Raw genomic sequence first — 22,320 nt, forward strand, 5'->3', positions numbered from 1 at the left:
AAGAATTTATTCTCTTCTTGTCTCAACTGCTTATCGTTCACGTTTCACTTCCGTGTAAGGATTCACTTCAGACAAATGCCTTCAGAAAAGACTTTCTAACAATTAAATTTGTATTTGATGTTAACATATATCTGTTTTTCGGAAATAATTTTCTTTCTATTGCCAGTCTCTATTTAAATTCCTCTTTACTTTGGCCATAATCACATATTTTGCAGCCCAAATAACAAACCTCATATTGGTATATTGGTACTAGTGTGCCATTTCGTAATCTAATCCCGTCAGCACCACATCATTTAATTGGACTGCATTCCATTACCTTTATTACTTTTGTTGTATTTATGACATAATCTTCTTTCAAGACACTGTCCATTCCATTCAACGACTCTTTCAAGCCCTTTGCTGTCTTCGATGGAATTGCAGTGTTGTTGATACATCTTACTTAAATTCTTCGCTCTTGAATTCCTCATTCAGGTTTCTTCGTGGTTACTTTTACAGGTTGACACACACAAGCGAGAAGTTACGATTGTGACTCACCATTCCTTCCCTTTCACGCCTTTCGAGTCATATAACTGCTGTCTGGTGTCTGTACAAGTTGTAGATAACCTTTCATTACCTGTATTTTGATTGCATACGGCTGAAAACTTATAGATCGATCAAACCGATTATGCAAAACGCCGATCGCACGACGCTAAACAGCTTCCTTATCCGTAAGGCATTGCGTTGGTTGAAGTGACTTCCACGTATGTCCTTTTTTGTGCCATTGCTTTGGACTGTTGACGTTTTCCACGGAGCATTTACTGTTAACCGCTGTTGAGTGTTGCATCGATGGCAGTATCATTTGCATGCTCCTCAACTTTTCACGTATCGGAACTTTGACACATTCAATCAGCATGTGAATAGTAATGATACGCGGACTATCTTAATGAAACTGATAAGCATTCAGGTAGTTTTGACAGTGTTTTTAGTCGCCAGCTTCACGTACAATGAATCTTATAGACTGAAAAGTGCTGGCAGATTAAAACTGAGGATCGAGACCCGAAACTTTGCCTTTCGTGAGCAAGTACTGTAACCACTGAGGCATCTAGTCACGTCCTCACAGTACCTGTCGCGTGAGTGGTACCTGAGTGACTCCGTCGCTGGAGTATTTACCCAGAAAGAGGGAGGTTACGGGTTTGAGTCACGGTACAACACACAGTTTTAATCTGCCGAGGAGTTAAAATCAGTACACACTCCTGTTCAAAGTTTCACTCTGCAGAGGAGTGTCTTCTGATCTTTAACTCCTCAGCGGATTAAAACTGTGTGCTGTACCGTGACCCAAACCCGGAACCTCCCTCTTCATTCTAGACCCTTACAGGCTATTTACTCGTATGCGACAATTTGGCACCAGAGATCTCTCGTCTATAAATATAAAGGGGTTGTGGGTAGATACTGAAAGGGCTTGTCTCAGTCTCCCTCCTTTCCCTTCCCCCCCCCCCTCCCGTATTGCGCTATCTACCAATTGTTGAATAACTGGTAAGTCAAGTTGTCGCAGTTCTGCGAAACGGATTGGTTTCTGTAAATAATGAAGGCAAATGCTGGGATAATTCCTGCGTAAATGGCATGAGCGACTGCTCAAGTGATTCTTGTTCAGAATCTTACCTAATTCTTGTCGAATTGTCAAATTCTGTACTTCCTTCCCACGACGAACTGCAGCCGTATTAGTTGCTTCTGTTCTGTCAGTTTATTTGGGTCACCAGTGTTCCTGCAATTGGCCGCGCGGGATTAGCCGAGCGGTCTGGGGCGCTGCAGTCGTGGACTGTATGGCTGGTCCCGGTGGAGGTTCGAGTCCTTCCTCGGGCATGGGTGTGTGTGTGTTGGTCCTTAGGATAATTTAGGTTAAGTAGTGTGTAAGCTTAGGGACTGATGACCTTAGCAGTTAAGTCCCATAGGATTTCACACACATCTGTACATTTGTTCCTGCAATTCATAGCAAATTCTCTCAGAATGCACTCACTTTTTGAAACTGCGGCATCATTTGGGTACAATTTTTGGTGAGCCACTCTCGTAGTACAGTGAATCGTCGAAAAATGTTTGGAAGGCCGGTGGCACCCTAACGTTTACAGTTCTTCCATATGTTTTAATTCAAAAGCGGCATCATGTGCTCACAGTTTTAGTTAGTCACTGTTGTAATGCTGAATGACTGAAAAAAAGTTTGGAAGGCCGCTGGTACCCTGACATTTTCCACAGATAAATTATATGTTTTCAGTTCAACAGCAGCAGAGACGGGCACAGCAGTTTTAAGCAGCGTGTGTGTGTGCTCTTGTTGCAGATAGCGACAGCTAGTGCGAGATGGCGGCATCGCGAGTGTTCAGCGCGCACGGCGAGCTGTGCGCCAGCCACCCGTGGGAGGTGATCGTGGCGACGCTGACGCTGGCCATCAGCATGCTGACGGTGGAGCAGCGCGCCTCCAGGCTGCCCGTCGCCGCGCCGGCCGCCGCCTCCCAGGCAGAGGTCAGTCTCGCGCACAACACGCTCAGCTAACTAAAGTCACGGGACAGCGATATATGTATATGGCGATACCATCGCGCACACGAGGTATTGGCGGAGCTGTGGTTTGCCCTCAGGTTATTCATGTGAAAAGGTTTCCGACGCGATTATGGCAGCATGACGGGAATTAAAAGCCTTTGAACGCGGGATGGTAGTTGGACCTAGACGCATGGGACATTCCATTTCGGAAATCGTTAGGAAATTCAGTATTCATAGCAAGCAGTAAAGGAAACAAAAGAAAAATTCGGAGTAGGTATTAAAATCCACGGAGAAGAAATAAAAACTTTATGGTTCGCCGATGACATTGTAATTCTGTCAGAGACAGCAAAGGGCTTGGAAGAGCAATTTAACGGAATGGACAGTGTCTTGAAAGGAGGGTGTAAGATGAACATCAACAAAAGCAAAACGAGGATAATGGAATGTAGTCGAATTAAATCGGGTGATGCTGAGGGAATTAGATTAGGTAATGAGACACTTAAAGTAGTAAAGGAGTTTTGCTATTTGGGGAGCAAAATAACTGATGATGGTCGAAGTAGAGAGGATATAAAATGTAGACTGGCAATGGCAAGGAAAGCGTTTCTGAAGAAGAGAAATTTCTTAACATCGAGTATAGATTAAAGTGTCAGGAAGTCGTTTCTGAAAGTATTTGTATGGAGTGTAGCCATGTATGGAAGTGAAACATGGACGATAAATAGTTTGGACACGAAGAGAATAGAAGCTTTTGAAATGTGGTGCTACAGAAGAATGCTGAAGGTTAGATGGGTAGATCACATAACTAATGAGGAGGTACTGAATAGAATTGGGGAGAAGAGGAGTTTGTGGCACAACTTGACTAGAAGAAGGGATCGGTTGGTAGGACATGTTCTGAGACATCGAGGGATCACCAATTTGGTATTGGAGGGCAGCGTGGAGGGTAAAAATCGTAGAGGGAGACCAAGAGATGAATACACTAAGCAGATTCAGAAGGATGTAGGCTCCAATAGGTACTGGGAGGTGAAGAAGCTTGCACAGGATAGAGTAGCATGGATAGCTGCATCAAACCAGTCTCTGGACTGAAGACCACAACAACAGATTCACAGAGTCAATAGTGTGCCGAGAATACCAAATTCCAGGTATTACCTCTCACCTCTCATCGACGGCCTTCGCTTAACGACCGAGAGCAGCGGCGTTTGTGTAGAGTTGTCAATACTAACAGACAAGTAGCACTGTGAGAAATAACCGCAGAAAGAGTGAGACGTACGATCAAAGTATCCGTTTGCACAGTGCGGTGAAAGTTAGCATTAATGGGCTATGGGAGCAATCGACCAACGCGAGTGCCTTTGCTAACAGCACGACATTGCCTGCAGCGACTCTCCTGGGCTCGTGACCGTACCAGTTGGACCCTAGACGACTGGAAAACAATGGCCTGGTCAGATGAGTCCCAATTTCAAAAGAAGCCGTGGACCCAAGTTGTCAACAAAGCGCTGTGCACGTTGGTGGGGGCACCATAATGGTGAGGGCTGTGTTTACATGGAATGGACTGGGTCCTCTGAATGATCGACTGCTTAGAAACCATTGGCAGCCATTCACAGACTTGGACGTTCTCAAACAATGATGGCGATTTTATGGATGACAATGCGTCATGTCACCGGGCCGCAATTGTTCGTGATTGGTTTGAAAAATATTATGGACATTTCGAGCTATTGATTTGGCCACCCAGATCGCCCGACATGAAACACGTCAAACATATATTGGACGTAATCCAGAGGTCAATTCGTGCACAAAATCCTGCACCACTCTCGCAGTTATGGGCGTCGGCTGCAGAGGCAGCATGGCTCAGTATTTCTACAGAGGACTTTCAACGACTTGTTGAGTCCATGCCACGTAGAGTTGCTGCACTACGCCGAGCGAAAGATGTCCAACACGATATTAGTAGGTATGCCTCGATTTTTGTGACGTGGAGAGGAGCAGTGGGTGCAGTGGACGTTGCCTTGTTAACGACCATCGTGCGGCAGGGGAGATGCAGTTTGCAGCTAAAGCTTACTGATCGTGTGAACAGACTATGGCATATCGACCAGTAATTCAACCAACTTACTGTAGACGTTCAACGTCAATAGTTTCACGCCAGGATACCGAAAAAAAAAATCGCTTAAACAACAGATCAACCAACGCAAAGCAAGATCGACCACGTATTGGCTGAAGGAAATTTCATAAAACAAATATTTATGTAAATAAAAATACATTTTTATTATAACACGTTTTTACTAGCGTTGTGCTAAAAGTAGTCAGCAGTAATTTTAGACTTCTTAATATTTATTTTTTAAAGAAACCAAGCACATAATTGTAATGTACAGATTTTTCTCTCCACTTTTCAACGTAGTCCCTATTTCTTTGCACACATTTTCCGCATCGTTCTGCAGGTTTGAAGGTACCTTTACTATAGAACTCCGTTCGAGCTGCACGAAGACACTGACTCGTAGTGTTGGTCTTGCATCTGTTCCTTTCCTAAACGAGGAAGATGGTAGGCGGAAGTGCCAAGTCGCGGCTGTAGGGAGGATGTGCAAGAGTTTCCCACCCAAATGTTCTGATCTGCTCCATTTTGCCACAGTGGTCTTCTTTCCAGGTGCTTATCGCGCAGTGCCGAACAGAGGCTACAAAATATCGGGATATAAAACTTACTGGCAGATTAAAGCTATGTGCCGGACCGAGACTCCATCTCGGTACCTTTGCCTTTCGCAGACAAGTGCTCTACGGACTGAGATACCCAAGCACGACTCACGAGCTGTCCTCACAGCTTCAATTCTGCCAGTACTTCGTCTCGGTCCGGCACACAGTTTTCACATGCCTGGAAGTTTAATATCAGCGCACACTCTGCTGCAGAGTGAAAATTTCATTCTGGTATCTGGATATAGTGGGCAGCATTTATGGTTTGTAAGAGTTCAAGAAAATTAACCATAATTCAACCCTGTGCATTCCAGAAGGCGCTACTCACAAACTTCCCAGTGGATAGTTCAATCTTCGCTTTCTTCTTCGATGGCGAATCCAAATGGTGCCATTCCATACTCTGGCGTTTCGTTTCAGGCTCGTGATGATGGAGCCAGCTATCATCGCTTGTCACAGTACTCGTAAAAAAATCATCACCTTCATTTTGAAATCTTTCAGTAGATTTTGGCTAATAGTTCTTCTCTGAAGTTTGTAGTCTTCGGTCAATAAACGTGGGACCCAACGGGCACAAACTTTTCGATAACCTAAGCTTTGAATCGTTTCTTGCACTGCACTGAGTCCTGCTGCAAGCTTAGCAGGAATTTCGTTCCCTGTGACACGCCTGTCTTCTCTAAGAACTCACCAACTCTTTTCTCTTTCCTTGTTGCGTTTCGTCGAGACTGTTCACGGGTGACCAGTACTAAGCTCGTAGCGGTTACTCGTTTTCCCATCTTTGAAATGCTTCACCACCACCTAAAACTGCTTTCACCCATGCATATGTCTGCATATGCTTATTGAAGTCTGAGGTGAATTTCAGCAGCAGGTTTTTTCCTCGTTAACAAGGAATTCAATGACAGCATGCTGTTGAAACGAAACATCGATGCCCTCCTTTTTGGAGGTACTGCCTGTGCTCAAGTGATAGACGTTAATGCCGTCCAAATATGGAAACATGTGGTGGAAAGTCTGCATATTACGATCCTCCACTCGTTTTTGGTACTTTGTTGGAATTTAAATTCAGTAGGACTCTAGTATATCGGACTAAAAAGTATAAAACAATTTCTCCAAGCCCCATATAGGTTCCTAACGTTCACGCGAATTTTTAATAGCTATGAAAATAATTCTCAGATTTATAATGAAAAACATTGAGCGCATGCAATATAGAATAGTTAGGAGGCCAACTGTTCGTGTGTCAATTACGTATTGTATGCGCACCTGATTACAGATTTTCGGGACTACAGTATATGTATCGGGTTAGGAATCTGGGGGTGAGGCGAAATTATTTAGTCTGATACAAAAACGGGGTATATTAAAAAGTTATTTTTCTTCGAGTAATTATTTTCTGCTTTTTAGTCTTGTGTACGAGAAATATTTCGATAGTTTTCAAACATCTTGATAACATTAAAACATGCAGTAAATTTCAGGTTTATTTCAATTTATATTGACCTGAGTCAAATAGTATATTGCTTACTCCTACGTATGTCTCACGACGAAACCGTAGAGGTTATTAAAGCGATTTGAGCGTACACGGAGGCTTACCAGCAATTGTTCTTGCCGCCAACATTTCGCGACTTGAACAGGAAAAGGGGTAAAAGCATTTGTGCACGAAGTACCCTCCACCACCACACACCAGACAAGAAAACGAATTAATATTGCATTGTAACCCAGTTCTGACCTGTGTTGAAAGTTTCAAGTCTTTTGTTCTTTGGGAAGTTAGTTTAAAATCAATAGCAAAATTTGTACAGAACAGAGAGACAAGAAAGCGACCTAATAACAACGTGTTAATAAAGGATAAAAAATATAGTGCATCACAATCGTACCTTATTGCGATACGAACAATGTAAAGTAATGAACAATGTGTTGCATGGAAATTGTCAGTCCCATGACAATCTTTTGGCAATGTTATATATGAATAAAATTTGCTTCTCTCTGTACCCTCGAATCCGGCAAAGATTCGCAATTGCTAAATATGTGTGGGATGTATGTCCCAATCTCCTTCTGTCCCTCCTCTCTCTATCCATATCCTCCTCCCCTTCCCTTTGTCCATCTCCTCCTGCTCCTCCCCCTTACCCCCGTCCCCTTGTACATCTCTTATCCCACGCTCTCTCTATCCAACTCTTCCTCCTCCTCCTCCTCAACTATCTGTCCATATCCTCTTTCCCATTCATGATATCCATCTCCTCCCCTCTTCTCTGTCCATCTCCTCCTCCTCCCTCTCTCTGACGTTATTTATTGTTACGACTAACAGAACCCTGATTGGGAATAGAAATCGAAATGAATGAGTAAATCGTTTGGCATCATTAGAGAGGCCTTTCCAACCGCTGGATCTATAGAGATAGTAGCTTTAATGAAAGTATTTCGTATGGTTTTAAACTACGAAGAGGTAGAATAATAAAGCTAGCCGTAAACACAACTTTCCTGTTAAAAATGACTGCAAACTACGTGATTATGGCGGTTGCTAAGGTCATCAGTCCCAAAGTATACACACGACTTAACATAAATTATCTTAAGTACAAACACACACACCCATGCCCGAGGGAGGACTCGAAATTTCAAAGCATTGCATTGTTGCCAGATATTGGTTGTTTTTCCGAAATCGACAGATACATCCGCGGCGTTATTGACTGTTGGATCGTATCTGAACGCCAAACGTTTAGTTCGAATACTCAAGTTTGGCAGTTTCTTTTGTTACGTTACACATTATTTTGTGCGTAAGCTCCAGCTGAGCGAGTCCAACTTGACTGTAGCCGTTGTTCCGGGTACAGGAATCGCGCTTGACAAATTCTTTTTCGATTTGCCTCCATACGCTGGCTGTGCTCTTCATCGGTCTCACGTGTTGCGCGTACGCCGACCGATATTTCGACATCTAACTCATGGCCTTTTTTTTCCGAAAGAAACGAACCACGACCTGAGCCGGCCAGAGTGGCAAAGCGGTTCTAGGCGCCACAGCCGGGAGCCGCGCGACCGCTACGGTCGCAGGTTCGAATCATGCCTCGGGCATGAATGTGTGTGATGTCCTTGGGTTACTTAGGTTTAAGTAGTTCCAAGTTCTAGGGGACTGATGACATCAGAAGTTAAGTCCCATAATACTCAGAGCCATTAGAACCATTTTGAACATCAGTTGAATGTTTGGAACACTCCACATTACCACGAATTGACATCAATTCAGTCTTTGCGATACATCAGAGATACTACCATCGATAACACACTGAAGTGAACATACACTGTTCTGGTGCTGACATCACTTAAAACTTCCGGGCTAATAGGCTATAGTCGATGTATAAAACTTTCTCCAAACGTTTCCTCTCCGACTGCGCGAGACATCTTCAGAGTTGAAGTGGTGAACTGCAACCAGAACGCGACGGAGCGTGTAGAGGGCTCCACAGTCCATCACGTGACGTCGGCTACGAGATTATTCTGCTAGTGCCAACATTTTCGATTGAAAGTAATCGATCGTCATTCTTACATTGCAATGTTCACATCCAATTTTTTTCCCTCGTTTCCGTTAAAATTACTACGATGTTTATAAATTTCAATAGCTTATCTATACATACGGGTATGATAATGCAATGTTTTCGATGCAACACTCGTCTCAGCGAATTTTATTTCATCATCACCCTCTTGGTGAAGACGTTCCGCTATTGCCGATTTATCCGTTAGTCCTAGATGGCAATTCCTCTTGTTTTCAACCAGGCGGGTGTTAGCACTTCTTTTTGTGGTACCCATATAAACCCCTCCACAACTACAAGGAATTTTATATACACCCGTTGTAGTCAAATGATGTCGTATATCTTTTGCGGATCTTAAACATTCTTTTATCTTCCTGATGAGTCTGAAGGTAGTTTCTACACCATAATTGCTCGACACTTTCCCAATGCGATCTGTAATCCTTCTGATGAACGGAAGGAAAAGTTTCCCTTTGGGCGGCCCACGTTCCTCGTCGATCTTGATTTTCGCCCTAGGATGAAATGGTCGCTCTATCTCCTTGTTAGAATAACAATTATAACCATTCTTCTTGAATGTCGACCATAGTTATACAACCTCATCTTTTACATAAGTCGGTTCAGAAATTTTGTACGCCCTGGCCACCGAGGTTTTACTCACCTTTTTTTCGTCTGGGGCGGTGGTTAGAATCTTTGTGCAGGTCAGTATGCGTTACTTTTCTTTAAAGCCTACGGCTCAGCGGCCCGTCCCCTCTCCTGACAACAGACACACCCAAGAAATTTAGTTGGTCATTATTCTCCGTCTCCGTAGTAAATTGTATTTTTGAATTGATGCTCTTGAGATATATCACGAGGACATCAAATTCCACTGTACCATGTGCTATGAACTTATGGCAGTGAGACATAGGCTTTCTAATGTGAAAACCATTCAGAATCTGAGGGTTATGCATCAGCAATAGTGTGTTGCATTTGGGTATTGCTGGGAGAGACAAGAAAACCAACAAACGGAGCAGTGAATAGATTGTAAAGGAAGACATAATTGTGAGTATAATGAAAATGGAATAGAAGTTGTCGGACTTGTGATGTGCTGAATGGGCTGTAGATGGATCGAGGAACATTTGACGTTAATACCTGAGCTTTCTGGGGTCGTGGCTCGAGACGTCACTCCATGAAGTGGCTGCCACTAGATGTTAGTCAGCGGGTTATTCTTTTCCAGACTTGCGAAAATGACTGCAATGTATGTGAGTTAATTCCCTCTTTGTTACGCACTCCGTATGTGTTTGCACTTTGGTCAAACGACAGCTTGTATTGATTTTACGTCTGTGAGCGTATATATGAGGTTCTATCTGAGAAGAGATTTATTTTACGTATATTTATGGAATTTGAAAGTCTGTGTACAGACATCAGTTTCCTACAACACTGCAACAAAATTTTAAAAGGGAAAGCTTGAAACATTTTGCTCCAAAAATGAAATGATTTTCGGCGGCTGTTAAGTACAACACGGAAGTGCAGCAGTTTCCTGTAGCTGAATGAGTAGCATCGAAGTCTTGTAATGGAAGATTACCGAGTTCAAGCCCCCTTTACAGCAAATTATTTTTATTTATATTCTACATTTTTTCAAGTGGAAATTATAATAAACAAATATTGAATCGTAATTTTCTAATGGAAACATCATCATTTTATTTTCAATTACAGGTCACATGAAACAAATTAAAATTCGTTACAAACATGTGAAATGACTTACATACGTCAGGTACAATCCACAGTGAATTTCCATTCTGCAGCGTAGTGTGCACTGAAATGAAACTTCCTCGCATATTAAAACCAGACTAATCTGCCAGGAAGTTTCATCAATAATAGTGATGCATCTCGTATGCTCGTTTTTCCAAGGAGCGAAGAAAGAAGAAATTAGTAGGCATTAGGAGTCAATAGAGGCGAGAGAATACCCAGGAAAAGATGCATTTGCAGGTGACCAGCAGAGCTTTCTGCAAATAGAGTCCAGCCTTTTGAACTTTTATTTGAATCTAAAAGTTGTTGACTACCGTCAGGGATACCTATAAAGATATTTGCGTTTTCACTTTTGCTCACAGTGCCCCTCAAATTTTTACACGACTATATTAGTTTTTTTTCTGTAAACGTAATTCGTTCCACCAAGTATGGAAACGTACTGATTTTTTGATGGACTAAATTTCTATAAAATTTTGTGCATACGACCGCCGGACTTCATGGAGGCTCTTGCTGGTAGCGTAAAATTTCAGTTTTGCTTTTATCACGATCCAGAACACTAGGCTTTGTTTCGGTATTACCGTCGACTGTTGGCGAGGATAAATTGTAAGCATATATTCTTTTTTTTAACTTGTCCATTGTCAAGCAGATGTGTTTCCAGTTTGTCTTTGAATTTAACTTCACTGTCAATTAAATTCTTTATATGACTGGGTAGAATGTGAAATGTTTTCGCAATTATAAGTGATGGATGGTATTTATATATCAATGTTGCTGTTGTTTTCCAAACGTGAGTGATTGTTGACAGGACAATTCGTTAGAGGGTAACAGTACTGTGAGACTTTTCAATGCGCCCAACTTTTTTTAAGAGTTATCTGCGTCGAACTTTTTAGAGTTATCTACAAGAGGTTTTAGATTGAAGAACGCCACACATTATCGTTATTGCACGCTTCTGTGAAACACACATTTTTTCATCAGTGACACGTTACCTCTGAATATGATGTCATAAGACATAATTTAATGAAAATTGCAAAAGTGAGTCGACTGCCTGACATTTTCATCTCCAAAATCAGATACCGTCCGTAATGCAGATGTTCACAGTTTTTGGGTTTAAGAAGAAATGTAACGCGTGGCTTCTGGTTTAGGCTCTTATCAACACAATCACCTAAAAATATAGAATATTCAGATTCATTTATTGATTTACATACTGATGTACAGAACGCGTTGTATGCGGTACCCGGATTATTTTGTATATTTAGTGTAATCGCTATTGTTTAAAATAAACTTGAGGGCGTCTCGTTTTTATCTAGGGTAGTTATCCGAGATGGACCATTTCCTGTGCTTTATCTACGTCTATCGTACTTTTGTGTTGCAGGAGTACAGCGCAGCCGCCGACATGATCATGATGACGGTGATCCGCTGCGTCGCCGTCCTGTACTGCTACTACCAGTTCTGCAGGCTCCACAAGCTCGGTTCCAAGTACATTCTCGGTGAGTACGGACACCGGGCATGCAAATGGAAATCGTGTTAATACCGTCCTTGGCAGCGTTTGTTGGCTCGCGAGCTTTTGTCCTTGTTTCTTCCTGTTTGTGTGATTACTCCCTGTACGATTCGTGTAGAATGCATTGTGTCCTTCTTTGTCCATAAATTAACGTCACTGTCGTGTTGACTATAATTATTATTCTGTCAGACAACAACCTTGCCTCTCCCAAATTGTGGAACTTAGCCACCTTCGCCTCGATCGCTGTAGTAAATAAATTACAAATTATTACGGAACCTCAGTGTCAGAGCTATTTTCGGAGACGTAGCTCTTGTTATGCAATAGTTGGCGAAGTAAAGATTAGATAATGGCAGTATGGCAATACTGAAAGGTAACGTTAATTAATTCTGTGTGTTCTACCAACTCAGCGTCATTAATAGTACCCTGTAGGCTCTGACGAAAGAGAGACATAATGCACAGAATAAATGTTCATTCTTGTTCACCAAAATCGGCAGCAATAATTTTACTTCGCCACGGTAGCTTATCAACATTTTTAACTTCTAAGAAACTGTCTTGTGGTTGAAGCTAATTTTTTGGTTCTTGTTACCTTTCAAATATTTCGTAATTCAAATAAGGTCGTGCCTGGAGCAAACACAGTTCTGTTCTTCAACACCCATACGTACTTGGGTGTAGTTTCATCATCGCCAGTGGATTTATTTCATTTTCTGAATATCACATTGTTGTTTGCTAATGACGGAAAGCTACACAAACAACATCACGTGATTAAGAAAATAAAATCAACTTACGGACGACGGTAAAACTTCACTGAAAAATGTTTGGATGGTAAGAAGAAATTTGTGTTGGTTCAAGGCAGAACTCTATTTCCATGATTGTATTAAGAAATCGCTTGTGCTTAGTGGTTCTCTCATCTTCCTTGTGACATTTAATGTACTATCATTACAAGACAAATAATGCTGATTTCCCTGTACTTGTATCTGGTTTTATTGGTTAATTAATTTCGTTGAAAAATTATTCCCAAATACGTCACTGAGTTTGTACTTGGTCTACATGATTTTTGCGCGCGTAACTATTTGGTGACAGATATCGTAAACAGTACTAAGGATAAAGAAGCTCATCTAGATAAATAGTATAGGATTTTTTGTTACCGTTTTTTTCTGTTGCTGCATCAGAATGAATAACAAAGATGCTGAAGGATTTCTGTTCTAGCAGATATGTAGAGTCGCGACAAATGTGACCATAAAAACAAAACGACTTGTTGTTACACGCCAAAAGATTCGTCAGTTGTTTGTTTCCTGAATATTGGGAACAAATAAGTCACACATTGATTTCCATTATATTGACAATGTTGAGAACGGAGTGCAATGAAGGCTAGTTTCAAGCATTTTATCATGTTGTGTATTCTGTATAAACAGCAATAAAAGCATTTACCTGTGTTAACGCAGTAAGCTTCCCCTTCGTTATGTTTTGTAGGCGGAACATCGTGTACACAGACGGGAGCAGTTGTACACACAGAGCGGAGATATTGCTGTTTACGTGAGTCATCCTTCACGTTCGTAGAGCCTCGCGCGTTTCTGTGTAATTTTGCTCACGTGTCGCCACCATTTGGGTTTCTGGAGCACGACCTCTATAAAAACTTAAAATTCTGCATGCGCGTTACTCTGTACAGAGTCATGGACTGTTTCATGTATGCAGCTATAATTCACCCTCATGGGCGATGCCGCCACAGCGATTGCACAAAACGATGACAATCAGGTAAAGCTCGAGAAACTTAATGGTTCATACGTAGATCCCTGGGTCTGTCAGCGTCATTTTTCTCTTTACAGACTTGAAATGCATTTCAAAATTCGCAGAAACAAGGTGATTCCAACCATTCCCTTACCTATAAAATCTAGAAAATCAAGTGAGAATTTTATCCAGAAGAAGGTTACAGAGACACTGAAGTGCTTCATATGAAATTTTTGTTGACTGCTGGCCGGTGTGACCGAGCGGCTCTAGGCGCTACGATCTGGAACCGATCGACCGCTACGGTCGCAGGTTCGAATCCTGCCTTGGGCATGGGTGTGTGTGATGTCCTTAGGTTAGTTAGGTTTAAGTAGTTCTGAGTTCTAGGGGACTGATGACCTCAGAAGTTAAGTCCCATAGTGCTCACAGCCACTTTTGTTGTTGTCTGACGTCTTTAAGATTTATACATGCAGGCTGAGGCGAGAAATGAAAATTTGTACCAAGGCCGGGATTCGAACCCATGTCTTCTGCCCACTAGGGAGATGCACTAACAACTACGCCACCCTGGCACAGTGGCTTCACACAACTTCACGCCTCAGCCCACTTTGCACTAGGGTAGTCCGTGCATCTGTGCAAAGCCACTGTTGTGTAGTGGTTAGTGCATCTCCCTACTGAGCAGGAGACATCGGTTCGAATTCCGGCCTTGGTACAAATTCTTATTTCTAGCGTCGGCCTGCATATAAACATCATAGATGTATGCGGCTTGAAGAGGTCTCTGGAATCATATAGTTTCATCGATGTACCAGGCACAGAGGACCACATAACGCATGTCGACCGCCTTGTCATCCAATGCGATATGGCTTCGTTTGGATGCGATATATAGGGGCATGGGATAAGCACACCGCTCTCCCAGCCATTCACGGCTTTCCAGGCCTTGGAGCCGCTAATTCTGATGCAAGTAGCCTCAGTTGACGTCACGAGGCTCAGTGCACTCCGCTCCAGCCCTCTCAACAAATTCCTGACAGTACTGGGAATTGAAGCCGTGTCCTCCATATGACAGTCAGAGACGCTGACCGCTCAGCTACTGAGATGGACTACATGTTGAAGTACCATCTCGCCGAAGCGAATCTGTGCACCGTGTTAAAACTGTGTGCTAGATTGGGGCTCGAACTCGGGTCTTCGCCTTTCACCGCCGGTACTTTCCAAACGGGCTGACCAGACACGTCGTCCAGAGTGACTCAGCCAGCCATTGCCTCATTCCCATTCTTCTTCGCAAGAAACTTTCCAGGCACCAGTGCGGGAGCAGCAGCTCTGATGAAAGGGTAGGGGCGGAGGCTCGCTCGATCGCAGTATAGAGCTCGGTTTCAAATTGACCTTTTCTACTTTGTAATGGCGTGTTCGCGTAAATACATTGGTGAGCACTGAACTTCAGAATCGGTGGTCTGGCTGCGGTACACACGCTCAGCTTGCAAGATTTCTTTCGCGATGACGTGCTGTTAGTAACGAAACTGGCTGTCGAATTAGAGGATGATATAAAGATATAAAATGTAAAACCCAATTCTGCTGCACACACTAGACGGTAGGTATAAAATGTACAGTGTATTAAAAGAGCTGTTGCCGCAGAAGAAGAAAAAGGCGACTTCAGTGATTAAGAAATTGATGTGATAGGCAAATACAATAAGACAGTAATACGAACCTAATCAGAAAACTGGAAAAGGGAAGTCTCACAGAAAGTCAGTCAGGAAAACGTCAAATGACGATTCCAGTTACAAAGGGAACTATTAATATTGGCAACTATTAATATTGGCCACTAGCAAAGATACGGTAGCTAGAATTGCAAATCAAAAGCTATTTCGAAGTGAAAGATTGAAGTAGGTAACATGGAGTAGCTTTACTACGTTGGATCCATTTTGTTTCATGATGGCACAGTGATACTTCCAAATTATTTGAGAAGCGATATACGAAAAATCGAACCGTATTCTGTCTATCGCAGCTAGATATTACGTGTTTTCGTGCACACAAAAAGCAGTTGTTGGAAACGCTGATCACCTGAGTATGTAACTGTCGTGTCTACGGTAACATGTAATACAGTAATGCAGCAGCTACGTGAGAAATTACTGGCCATTTTAGAATTTTAAGCTCTTACTTAAATCTGTGCATCACCCTTTCCTCAGGAGAGTGAAACGGTGTCACTGCTAAGACAAGAGTAGGATACATGCCTAAACATTTTGTTCTGAAAGGCATTCACATTATCTGTGACTGAATTTGCAACAAACTAAGAATATACTACAGAACTTTAATTGAATATATTAACTGCGTTCTACTTTTTTCTTGTTAAGCTTCTTTGGTACATTCTCCCGTTAAATTTTAAGGATTTATATTCTGTGCAAATTACTTGCTCTGCCAGAATACACCGAGCCTTCACCCCGATCATATCACGAATTGTTGGTCAATTACAATATTCAACCTACACCCTCTCGCTCCAGTAAAGAACTCAGTTATTACTGCATTTAGAACTCTCTTTCCTATCGTCTGTCAAGTCGTATGGAGTCCCCTTCTTTTCGCTGCAGACATCCGTTAACAAATGAGAATAAAGTCGTGTACGATATGTGTCTGTTAATCGCGTGAACTTAGTTTTGTGTATTATCATTATGCATTAGGTATTTTGACGCTCTAAAAAAGAACTATTTTCTGTAAAGTATTATTTGTTGTATACTCTCTGTGTCGTTGTACGACCTTCTTCTATAGGTTAACGCGCAGAGCGCTACTTTGCACTAGGCAGACTTACAACCGTTGGTCTGGTACATCGGCCAGCGTGTGTATGGTTTATAGGCGGTTTGCCATTCTCGTTTAGGCAATCTTTGCATCAAAGAACACGACAGGCGAACACGTAAAATACAGTACATGGACAACATAGTTTACTCGATTCACAGACAGATGGCGCACATATCTCTGCTGTTGGTTAGCAGACGGCTGTGACGACGGGAAGGGCGTGCGGCTACGAAGTTAAAACAAAAGTAAATTTACCAAATCTTGAAAACCGCGGACCCTTAAGCTGTCCTGCTCACTGGAAGCGAAAACGCACGTGAGCGAGGATCTAATGACGTGATAGCGTCGAATTTCACGTTGCACTACACTGCGAAGCGTGAAATGAAGAATTTGACATGACAGATTTTTACCTCCTGGAGGGGAACATGGCCAGTGAGATGCATCATCGTTTTTACGTCACAAGCAAAACTTATGAGCCGCCATGCACAATGATGATCTATCAAAAGCGCTTAATTTTGATACAGTTTGTTATAGTTAAATCTCAAATAATGACATTTGTAGATGCAGCCTTTACACAGTACATACCATATAATGAGACGCAGCCAGTCCCGTCGAAGCTGTACTGTAATTGATAGCATTCTGTACAGCAAAGAGAGACGAAGTAGTGTAGCGTCGAACTCCCTCCAAGTTTTCTTCCGCCATTTGTTTTCTGAAAGATTCTGCGTCTTTCTTATTGATTTAATACAAGTATTGTCTGCCATAGTCGATGTTGTTTCTATACACAATGTATTTGCTGCAATTCTTGTGGCATAGGCCAACGACTGGATTGTTTCCGCAGTGGGCAGGAATGTTAACGCGAATGCCAGTCTGTTAGAAAGTTAACACAAGTTACAAACTGTAAGGTTTTGCTATTATGAAAGTCAGTGTAAAATATATGTTCATATCTTTTAGTTTTATGCACTGCCTCATGTTTATTTATTGCTGGTAAATATATTTTTCGTGATGGTGTACAGCTTTGAAAAAAAGCTGCTCCTTCATTCGAAACGAATTCCTACCCTGAAATCTGTAAGACGAAGTACCCAACTTCAGAGTGTTGGTAGTGAATGCAACATCGAGAAAATGGCTATTTTGCATGCGCAAACCGACATTAGACATTATGTTTGAACTATATTCAATTTAAAACCGAAAACCAAATAGAGATTCGATTGAGTTAACAAATAACTTCTACTAGTACGAGGGTTGCCCAGAAAGCAATGCACCGCATTTTTTTTTCTTCAACAGTTCTGTAGTGAACATAATGAGAATTACACACACGAAAGAATGGTGTTTTTTCTACACACCCAATTTTTCCATGCAATCTTCATCCCGTTCTATGGCCTTCCTCCGCCGCGAAACAAGGGCATGTACCGAACAATCCTTGTCCTGGTGGCGGAGCCAGTGCTTCATTGTATGAATCACCTCATCGTCGTCCTCAAAATGTCTTCCACGAATGGCATCCTTTAATGGCCCAAACAAGTGGAAGTCCGAGGATGCTAGGTCAGGGCTTGTCAGGTGTGACAACCGTGGATGGTCTCCCCGACCGCTGCAAATCGTGGATCTCCGCCGAACCTCCTTCTGATGACCTCACCCTTCGTGCCCAGCGACCAACTGTACTTCTGTCGACAGCAGATGCTCCATAGACTTTGCACAAGTGTTTGTGAATATTCCCTACAGTTTTTTTCTCTGCAGTGAGAGAGTCAATGGCGGCACGTTGCTTGTAACGTACATCACCCACAGACGCCATTTAGAAACTGTCCTGCAGCTACGCCATCTGTCGGAAGTGATAGAAACTTGGCGCGCTCACTCAGGAGACTTCAGATAGTATATACATAACGTTTTGCGATCGTAGCATTGTTTTCAGCTGAGAAAAAAATGTGATGCGTTGCTTTCTGGGCAACACACGTATATATCTCAGACCGTTGTACAGGGTTATGCAACGATGCGGAGCAGTTTCCACGTGATGTAGCAGGCCGTTTCATAGCGTACACCAACCACGGTGGATATCGTCTGGCGTGCTTCGTGTGAGGAAGGCTTTACGACGTTGTAAACGGTAGGACAGAGACGCTCTCTGTGTGCAGAATGAATCTCGACTTTACAGCGAAGTGTGCACTAACTTGAAACTTGCTGGCAGATTAAAACTATTTGGCGGACCGGGACTCGATCTTGGGTCTTTGACCTTCCGCTGGCAAGTGATCTGCCGACTCAGTTATCCAACCGCGACTGTCGATCCGCCCACACTGGCGGGGGAGGCGTTAAGTCGTGCTTGGGCAGCGGAAGAGCACTTGCCGGTGAAAGGCAGATTCCAGGTTCGAGTCCCGGTCCGTCACACGGGTTTACTCCCTGTGATTCGAGGCTTTGACATATTTGTTAAAATGCTGCAGCCTTTTGACAGACAACACGATTGCTGCTCCATAAGAGCAGTAGCTTGTTGTTAGCGAATATCGAAGTTGTTAAAATGCTCTCAGAACGTCCCTACAATAGGGATGGCGGTTATCGCTGAAACAACTGGTTTTTGATTATATCGATTTTTTCATCGACAGTGCAACCGGACTGTTAAAACCGCTCGAAGTAACTAGTTTCGGTTTTTTTTGTTCCTATTAGTTCCCGCATTAACAGTAGAAACCAAACAAAGAATGAAAAATTTGACTCCCTCAATTTCGAGATACATAGAATCAAAATATTAAATTAAATAGGCAATTAATAATAATAAAAAAACATAGTCCGCCCAGCGTTCGCAGCTTTTCTCGAAAAGTGATAAGTGGTTGACTGCTACAAAAAATCATCAGTATTCTCGTATTGACTCCAATTTTTGGTGTGTGCTAAAAAATAACGTTATAACCACGGATGATACCACTATTTGGACATTACGAATAGACGCGCTAAAGGATGAAAACTATGGTTGAAGTACTTATTTTTTGTGCTAAGAGCTAAAGGCTGATAAAGGCGTGTTGTGTAGACACATACAGCAGATTAGTTGCTTTCAATTTTTATTGTAAAGTATAAATTAATTGTTAAATTTTCTCCTTATGTTATGTCGGAAGTATGTTGTGGCATCTCCTGTTTCTAACTTTTTAAAGCAAATGAAGCATTGTACTTCATTGATACCGTACTTCGTAAAATATTTCCAGAGTTGGCATGGCGCCGTTCTGTAATAAAACTGACGCCCGACGACTTGTGAGAAACCGCCATGTAGACCACACTGTATGTACACGCGTACCATCTGAGAGGTAACAGGTACATTATCGTCTCTCTGCAATACTGCACGAATTCTTACGCCATGTATTTGTCGCCCGTTTCTGTTGGCATTGTTACTAAAGTAGCACTGATCGCTTTTCCACATTTTTTAATGGTAACGCTATATATCGAAGCAATGCTACTCTTACTAATAAAATTACTCGTTCTAAAAAACAAGTTTACTTAAAACCGAAACATTTTGTTACTGCTGCTATGGCTAATTGATATTTCTGTTTTTTTACCGATTATTAGTAAAAATTAAAAGCATCTGTTATAACTGAGACAGAAAAATACCAGTTATTCAGAACTAAAATACCGGTATCTGTTTCAAACGGTCGGTTTTTTCAATTCCTATCCTACAGGTGAATGCAACTCACAGACTGACAGCTCGCGAGTAGTGGTCATCTGTGGGCAGCAGTTCCTGCAACGTGGGGCACATGTGTGCGGAGCGAGACGAACCAGCTGGCGGGCAAACAGCCGCCCGCTGCGGCCGCGCCTCCCAAACAAACGCTGTGTGCCGCGGAGACAGCTCCCGGATGCGGATTTTCCCCAGCGCGGCCCGCGGAAAGCCACGTCGCCAGAGGGTTAGCCGCTTTGTATAGACGCAGTGGCATCGTGATCCGCCAGTTATCGCCAGAGCTTGTTTTAGCGTTTACGAACCGCGTGAAGTAAGCCAGATTCCGCTAACAATGCGAAATGTTGTGGTCAACACACTAGTCGCCAAGGCCTGTTACACACGGGTGCTTTATGCGCAAGCCTTCTCCTCTCTTTAGATTTGAGCGTTGGCTTACAAACGCAAACAGCTCTCGATGTTCTGCATGTGCATCCCCAGAATTGCTCTAAGTAGTCCTTGCATAGTGTCAAACCTTGCTAAAGTTTACCGACGTTGATGGTACTTCTGTATATTTGTGCACAGTGGATACCTCTTTGCTTAGTGTACGTAGGACTCAGGTCTCGAGTAAAGGTTTTTTTTTCCTGTTTCGACCATTCGTTTGAATATTGTAACGTTCTCCCCATTTTCTTCCTTGCGTTATCTCGCTGAGAACTGTCTGTACCTCACGAGGCATTACGTAACGTGGATCAGGCAGTTGTTTTTGTGCTCGGATCCCAGATTCTAATCAAGAGGCTGAAATGTTGCGCACACTGCATGTCAGCGAATATTGTAAATCAGGTTGTAAACGTAGTCTTCCTTCGGGTTTCCGGCATTCCGAAGCATAAAGTTCGAAAACTGCTTGTGAAAAGAAATTTATTGCCCCTTTTTGGCCAGCAAGGAGAGGTGAGGTGACAGAATACTGTTTCTGTTCGCAGACTCTACGTATGCCAATGTTTGAGGTTAAATTCGAATCCTCTTTCCACCTAAGACCTAAACTATTTTACAGTACTAAAATTTTTGTGAGGATCTTTGTATACGACAATCAGTATTCCAAAAAATAGGTTTTGTAAAAAAATGTTCAAATGTGTGTGAAATCTTACGGGACTTAACTGCTAAGGTCATCAGTCCCTAAGCTTACGCACTACTTAACCTAAATTATCCTAAGGACAAACACACACACACCCATGCCCGAGGGAGGACTGGAACCTCCGCCGGGATCAGCCGCACAGTCCATGACTGCAGCGCCCTAGACCGCTCCGCTAATCCCGCGCTGCTACGTTTTGTAAAAAGGATATTTTTTTCTGTTTTGCGCCGTTCTGGCGCTTCTATCATTGGACCTAGCTCTACAACAATATTATGAAATTAACTAAACAAACACTGTTTTTTGCCTTGTTTCACAGATTTTATTATTGTTATTGCACAACCTAGGTTTCGATTTACAAGCCTATGTTCAACTGCATTACTGATTCCAAAGTTGATAAAGCAAAGATAAACGTGATGTTAAAGTAGATATAGTCATCTCAACTTCTTAATGTATCGATCTTTGGCTTAATGTAAAATTACTTCAATGACCATTTTTGACCAATTCCATATGGAATTACACAATGTGTAATATGTACTTTGTCAAAAATGGTCATTGAAGTAATTTTACATTAAGTTAAGGTTCGATACACTAAGAAGTTTACGAGACAATCTTTGCCTCAACATTATGTTTATCCGTGCATTACCATCTTTGAAATCAGTAATGTACTTGAAAATAGGCTTATAACCTGAAACCTAGGTTGTACAGTAACAATAATAAAATCTCATCAAGACCCCACAGTTGATTCAATTAAAACGATATTATCAAATCTTTGTATAAATAGTTCTGCATCCTCTTTTAGTTCAGTTGCTACGTTTTTATTTCCCAGGGCCCTCGTTGTTATTGTTTAACGATTTAGAGGCCTTTCTTCTGTTGTAATCGCCTTTTTTACGGTCTTGTAAATTTTCCTCACCTCGTCGTTCTGCACTTCTGTCTTTTTCTGTGCTCAACTGTTTGTCGAGGTATCCTTTCCTTAATTTAAAGAGGTTTCTGTATTTCCTATTACGTATATCTTCATCTCTCTGATAGATTAAAATGTTAATTCTGTTACCTAGGACTTTGAAATATCGTATCACTCTCCGCGCGCAATCTTCGTTATAAACAGTTCCTGTTTCTGACCTTGTATCATTTTCTTTTAGTGCGGTTTGCAAGCTATTCTCTCTTCTTCCCTACAGCACCACTATACTCATTTTTTTTTCTTGACAATACGTTTGGTTCTATTTCCTGTACT

At 42.2% G+C, this 22,320-nt stretch overlaps 1 protein-coding gene across 3 annotated transcripts in view; it reads left to right on the forward strand.

Moving 5' to 3' along the window:
- The window catches only part of LOC124798370 (3-hydroxy-3-methylglutaryl-coenzyme A reductase), a 391,651-nt gene that overhangs the window by 280,918 nt on the left and 88,413 nt on the right, over positions 1-22,320 (forward strand). For all 3 annotated transcript variants that reach the window (XM_047261740.1, XM_047261741.1, XM_047261742.1), the window contains 2 exons: positions 2,309-2,490; positions 11,746-11,860. In XM_047261740.1, coding sequence (XP_047117696.1) covers positions 2,329-2,490; positions 11,746-11,860 — 277 coding nt within the window. In that variant the 5' untranslated portion in view covers positions 2,309-2,328. The remainder of the gene's footprint in view (positions 1-2,308; positions 2,491-11,745; positions 11,861-22,320) is intronic.

The sequence above is a fragment of the Schistocerca piceifrons genome, chromosome 5 (assembly GCF_021461385.2).
Source record: "Schistocerca piceifrons isolate TAMUIC-IGC-003096 chromosome 5, iqSchPice1.1, whole genome shotgun sequence".
In the NCBI taxonomy this organism is placed as follows: domain Eukaryota; kingdom Metazoa; phylum Arthropoda; class Insecta; order Orthoptera; family Acrididae; genus Schistocerca; species Schistocerca piceifrons.